The sequence below is a fragment of the Sinocyclocheilus anshuiensis genome, unplaced genomic scaffold (genome assembly GCF_001515605.1).
Source record: "Sinocyclocheilus anshuiensis isolate Anshui unplaced genomic scaffold, SAMN03320099.WGS_v1.1 scaffold426, whole genome shotgun sequence".
Lineage (NCBI taxonomy): Eukaryota > Metazoa > Chordata > Actinopteri > Cypriniformes > Cyprinidae > Sinocyclocheilus > Sinocyclocheilus anshuiensis.
This window is the reverse complement of record NW_015542362.1, coordinates 1,683,388-1,689,782: the sequence shown is the minus strand read 5'-3', so window position 1 is coordinate 1,689,782 and position 6,395 is coordinate 1,683,388. Positions and strand designations below refer to the sequence as shown.

The 6,395-nt window shown below is 38.0% G+C and overlaps 1 protein-coding gene across 2 annotated transcripts in view; it reads right to left on the bottom strand.

Annotated features, from left to right (window-relative positions):
- Positions 1 to 2,221: 2,221 nt before the first annotated feature.
- Positions 2,222 to 6,395, bottom strand: part of LOC107692004 (uncharacterized) — a 7,434-nt gene continuing 3,260 nt past the window's right edge. For both annotated transcript variants that reach the window (XM_016490876.1, XM_016490877.1), the window contains exons 3-5: positions 6,113 to 6,190; positions 4,326 to 5,894; positions 2,222 to 2,886 (exon numbers count right to left, since the gene is read on the bottom strand). In XM_016490876.1, coding sequence (XP_016346362.1) covers positions 2,707 to 2,886; positions 4,326 to 5,894; positions 6,113 to 6,190 — 1,827 coding nt within the window. In that variant the 3' untranslated portion in view covers positions 2,222 to 2,706. The remainder of the gene's footprint in view (positions 2,887 to 4,325; positions 5,895 to 6,112; positions 6,191 to 6,395) is intronic.

Below are 6,395 nucleotides of genomic sequence, written 5' to 3'. Positions count from 1 at the left end.
GAAGTGCATTGAAAGGGGTGAGTAATTAATGTGAGACATCTCCTCAGGGCTGGATCTCTCATGTCTGCTACTGATTGTCTGTCAGATGATTTCTAGCAGTGGCATTTAGTGCTGTCAACAGGAAAAAAGAGCTGGTGCTGGTTGAATTAACTGCTTAGAGTATAGTTTTAAAATTTAGTCAACACATTTTATTCAAGACTGGTCTTAACTTTGTAAAGTCAGTTACATAAAAGGTAGACTGGTCTCATTTGAATCTGAAAAGTAAGACACGTGGTGGTACATGCAACTGGCCCCTGAGCTGATGAGTTATACAAAATCACAGTACATCAAGACAATTGTTTTGTATTGCAAGATTTCTGAAATGTTATGCTTAAGTAGGCAAGCGAGACATTATCTCATTAAATATGCACTAATTTGCATACATTTCCTGAACATAAATCTGAACATTGATTAAAGCCAGGTTCAAAATTTGTGTTTATTTTTCGCGGACATACTAGAATTAAAGACTTTGGATATCTTTTTTTTCACTCCACAAGGTATAAAATACTTTCAACAGCCAGAAAAAAAACTTGTACCATATTTCTAGGAACAAAATGTTGTATAATATACAAATGATATACTGTATCAACAAACCCCTCGGTAAAAACATTATTAATATAGATAGGAATAAAGCAGAGAGTTTGGTGTAAGTGCTACTGAAGTGGAATTTTGTGGCTCAAGTGCATGAGAAAAAACTAATGTAATTTAAATTTACAGATGCAAATAGGTGGATGTTTTCTTTCCACTAGTCTGAAAGAAAGACATGTTATGGGACAAAATGACCAAAAGTGTTTTGTCCATGTAATGAAAGTCAGTGAGATCTCAAAATGGACAAAAACACTTTTGAGCCAATTTTCTGGAAATCGTCATTTCTTTTTTTTCTCCTTTTTTCTTTTGCAGAAAGAGAGCAACTCAAACCAATTTGGAACAACATGAGGGTGAGTAAACGATAATGCGTTTTTGGTTTTTAAGTGAACTTTCCCTTTACTAGAGCATGGCACACATTGTATCACATTACGAACTGCAGATCACAGAGAAAATGTCATGTTTTCCATGCGATGACCTTATCGTCATGATCGATAGGGCCTACAAAGAGTGAAAACTCCATAAACCTGCACACACATCCCTATTCTCCAGTGCAAACATGTTAAATGTATTGTACTCATTTTATTAGAATTTATTTAGTCTTTTATGCAGTCTCCCTTCTCCGCCGGCTCCTTTATGGCCCGTTTGATCATACAAATACGAAGGATTGCTCGCCATCCCTGTTGACTTAAATCGCGGCGCTTCAGTGCTTCGCTAGGCTTGAGCGATACGAATAGAAAATATATGAGTACATTAAGTCTATGAGGCCTGTTTAGTGTAAGGAATTCCTTTACATCTGTCTGGCTCTCAGTGTAGAGAATAAATCGAAAAGGGTGGGGGGTGTTGGGAGATTTTCCAGAACCCCCATGATCCATTTGACTCTATATGTGTCAGCTCTGTTGCAATCACTTCGTCCCTTCTCTCTCTTCCCCACTCCCTTTTCCTGCTATCTTTTTTCCTTATGCACGTTTTTTCGCCGTCTCTCATTTTTGGCAGCGATGGTTCCTCAGATATTGGAACAAACACTTCTCCAGATGCGTATAACGGGGCTGGACTTAAAGCCATTGTGTCTTCACTGACACTGCAGCTGTGAAGTCAGTCCCCCTTGTGTATGAGAATATGCGCGTGTGCAATGTTCGAACTATACCGTGGATTTTGGGGGAGCCCACTTGTTTGTTTGTTTTTTTATAACGGGGGGGGGGTTCGTGCGCTTGCGCGTGGTCTTACAATGACTTACACAGATGCATAACAGCTAGTGTGACTAACACAAATCACGTTTTCAGGGGAGCCCATGTCTTATTAAGGGGAGCCGAGCTCCCCCTAGCTACCCCGTAGTTCGCACCCTGCGCGTGTGTGTGCGGGAGAGAGAGAAAGTGAAAGAAGGAGCGTGTCTGGGAGACTGATAGAGCGAGGCAGAGGGTCACAGAATGAGTATGTGTGATTTTGTGTGCGTGGCCCTGATTTTCAAGCTGTGGTCGCCAAGAGTGGGAGTGAGTGGGATGCAGGTTTTCGCTAAAGCGCATTCCTGCCATGTTAGGTATCAGTGCTTGGGGAGTATTAATGGCATGCAGTAAAATAGTCCTGCCTGTTACACCCCCCGCAGCTCCATCATAAAACAGCTTCAACAATACAGCATTCACTGTTTATCATTTTCAGACACACTTTATTATAGGTACTGACATATTTTTGGAAAATAACAACACGGGAACATACAGAATACAGGATCTTTGGTCAAGAATGTGTCAGTGTGTTTTGGGTGGTAGTAACTTCCAAAGCTGATTTGTAGTCAGATTTCCGCTTACCTAATAATGGCTGTGGTTTGAGTGCTTGGACCGGGAGAGCAGATCTTATTTTGGTATAAACAGACAGCGTGCATGCAGCTGTTTCGTCTTTAAGGGCTCATTTTCAATGGGTCAGAGAGAAATTGATTATAACTGTGTATGCTTTGTTATGACTTTGTCTCCTTTTATTAATGTTTGGGATGTGAAAGATTGTGTGGATGAAGATTAATGTCTGCCGTTTTCCGTCTTTATTTCAGGGGGTGTTGCATGGATCACTGACCAGTTCTGCAAGGGTAAAGCTTCACGATCCGTTTAAACGCACATTGTCAATCAGGTGCTGCAGATGCTCCACGAGAGAATCTGAGCTCTTATGGGGCCCTCTGCTGGTCTCTTGATGCATGTCACAAAACTCATCGAGAGAAGCCATCAAAGCACCCACCGTCCAGCCATTCAGACGAGCACTCTGAGAGAGTCTGCAAAGCTACGGGAAAGTAAGAAAAAAAATAATACAATTATTTTACAATGAAAATGATAGAATTCATTGTGAGGACTTTTAATTAAAATGATTGGCAGCTATTCAGCTTGTATGGGTAGTATAATGAATGCCATCAAATAATTATAATGCTTCCTTATATTCTTGTAATAAACTCAAAGCTATAGTATAAGATGGCAACTAGGATTGTTGTAAAATGTGGTGAGTCAGTTTAACAACTTACAAATTATTAAAAAGGATTTACGGGACAGGACAAATTCCTTTTCAGAAAGAAAAATCTATTCAAATCACTTCCGGGTTTTAATTTGATTTATGAATAAGTTTCTGTATTTACTTCTTCTGCAACCTCAATGCAAATATTTTTAATTGTTATGCTATTGTTACTGACATGTTTTATTGTATTTATTTAATCTTTTTTTTTTGTGATAAAAAGTTTCCTTTTTCTGAAATTTTCGAATTGTGATGTTAAAAATTATTGACTGGATATTGGTATAAAATAATACTGAACAAGTAAAATTTGATTTCCAATATGAATTCAAACTTATGTTAATAAATTCAAAGCTATTATCTCATTATCTCAGCAACTAATAGTTGCAAAATTGGGTGAGTTGTAACACTGTCAGTTTTTCAGGATAAAATTCCAATTCTGGGATTTGCGATAAGGTTTCTTCATCCAAACCAATTGTTAGCCTATGTTTTATGTATTTATTCAAAAATGGCTTTGGGATAAAATGTTTTCTTTTTCTTACTATTTTGAATTAAAATGCTTAAAATGATTATGAATTAATGATTAAAAGTATCAAAATGATTGAGGGTTGGTATCAAAATAATACTGAACAAATAAAATTAGATTTTCAATATAAATGCATGTGCAAAATTAAAACTGTAGTCCATGTCATAGGTAACCTACTGTTACAACTCACCTCAAAAATACAGCGTTAAAGCCCATTCACACTAAGAACCATAACTATAACAATAAGCTTTACATTTTAATAAGCATTCTAATTCTATGAGAATAGAGAATTTCACATCATAGCTAAAGACCTGTTCTTACCAAGAATGATTATATTAACATACACACCAATGGGTGCTAACATACTTTATAAGTGCATGATAGTTAAGTCATCTGCTGCTTTAAATGTTCGAGCTCTTTAAAACCGGATGGATTGGCTGTCAGTATTTTTATTGTTCATGAGTTGGAAAAAATCATTCCAAAGTAATTATTTTCCTGTGTCGTTATTGTTATAGCTGTGGTGTGGACGTTCCTATTCTCACAGAATTAAACGATGTTTAAAACTTTATAGTAATCATTATAGTTCTTGTCCTTAGTGTAAATGGCCTTAAAGAAAAACAGTGTAACAAGCAGGCACGTTTTCCTTTATTAGGCTATATAAAAGTCAGTCTGTGAAAACTGTAATATTCTGTACCTTTTGTTGAAGGCTTTTGTCTGGAAGCTCAAACTGAATTGCTTTAGTCCCTTTCTGAGAGGCTGCGGCCCAGAGTAGAGCACACTGCAGTTCCTGGACAGGACTTTCCCCAGCACACATTTTGATTAGCCATGGTTTAATGTCTTTCTCTGGGCCAAATCCTGCTCCCTGAGATTGCTTATAGTTGAACAGTAAACACACAGAATGCTGAAGCACGTCTTCTGCAAAGTCGTTGGCAAATGTGTCTACCGATGATTTCACTTTTATGGCGTCATCTGTAATAGGGTTCAGTTCTGATTTATCGCTGCAACATCTGAAGGGTTTGGCTTTGTGGGAGTTGATTGAGTCTTTACACAGTGTGTTTGAATATCTTCCTTCTTCCCATGGCTGTGGTTCTACAGTTTGGCCCGAAAGATGTGGCTGAGTTCCATGTTTAAACACACCCTGTCCTAGCTTAGCAAAAGTATGAACCATAGCATTAATGATTAGCTCACTAGCTAAAACTTTCACCCCATCTGTTGCAGAGATCTTAGACTTTGTGTCTGGAGCCACATCTACCTTATACTTTGAGCATGATGTTGTTTCTTCCTCCAAAACTTTCCATTCTCCTCTCGCCATCACCTCTGCTAGAGACGTTGTGACAATTTCACTCGCCAGTTGGTCAGTAATAGCCCACATGCTTTGCACACAACCCTCATCCTTGACTTTTATCTCATTTGTGGTGATAAAATGAAGGATATCTGCAGAAATTTGAGCTGCATAGTCAGTTAGCCCGGGAACATCATTTTGGAGTCCGCTATCATCAACTTCTCCGTTCTCGTCTTCTTCCAGACCTCCATTTTGACAGCACTCCAGTGAAAGTGAGCGCATCAGTCTCACCATGAAGTCAGCAGACGCGTCTGTCATTTGGTTCTCCATTAATGGTTGCATGTGGTCTTTGGGGGTCGGTGGAGGGGGTGAAGGAAGGAACTCTTTAGCCAGTCCTCCCTTGAGCTTCCTTGTGAAACTGTCTCGACTCCTGATCATCTCTGGAAGTAAAGGGGTGCTTGGAGGAGCATCAGGGTACTCAATAGAGCCCAGACTAGCCATGCTTTTCAACGAAGTAGCATATACTGTGGTAGATGTGTCATCATATTCTTCCATCTTGTTGTCTGTTTCCATTTCAGATGTGAACTTTTTGTCACAGTTGTACCCTGAGGAGCACAGGGCCGATGCATTTCCATAAGTCCCCTCTTTATCGTCCACACTTTTGGATGATGGATCATCAGAGTAATGATGCCTCTCTATCTCTTCCAATGCTTTGCAACAGACTTGTAAAGTTAACTCTTCAGCCAGCATCTCAACGTCGTCCCCTCTCAGTTTGATGGATTCTCTTGGGTCTCTGATCCTGATGGCTGAATCTATAATAGTTTTGGCAGTCGTCTGTGCAAAGTGTTGAATGGGCTCTAAGTTCTGTTCTAATGTTACATCCAGCAAATGGCTGTATGTTTCCAAAGTGTGTTGGATTGATGATAGGTTATAAGCAGGTTGTGGGTATGAATCACTGTTGATTACGACCTGCGCAGAGTCCTGAGAAGGTCATAACAAAAAAACGAAGACTTGATTTTCAACAGGTTGCTAATACAATTGATATAGTGAACAATTTATTCTTTTAAATTTGTTTTTCTATGGTGTTAAATGTTTGTAAACTAAATTTAGAAGAGAATAAAAAGTCTTACAACTGTAAAGTAATTACTTACATGATTTAATATACTTTTATACTAAAAGTCTTACATTTCTGTACTTACATCAGAGTGAGCAGATTCTGAAGTGGTGACTAGATCACATAGCTTTAATGAGCTGCACAGCCAATCCTCATTAATCATCTGAAAAAGAGATAGATTATAATAATTATAATAATTTTGTATAAAAATACATACAAAATAAATCACTATGTTTATTTTTTATTTATTTTTACACAAAATTATTATAATTATTGCACAAAACATCTAATTATTTTTGGCTAATAATTACTCGGCTTATCACTACCAGTCAATTTTAATATCAGTGCATCCCTAATAATAATAATAA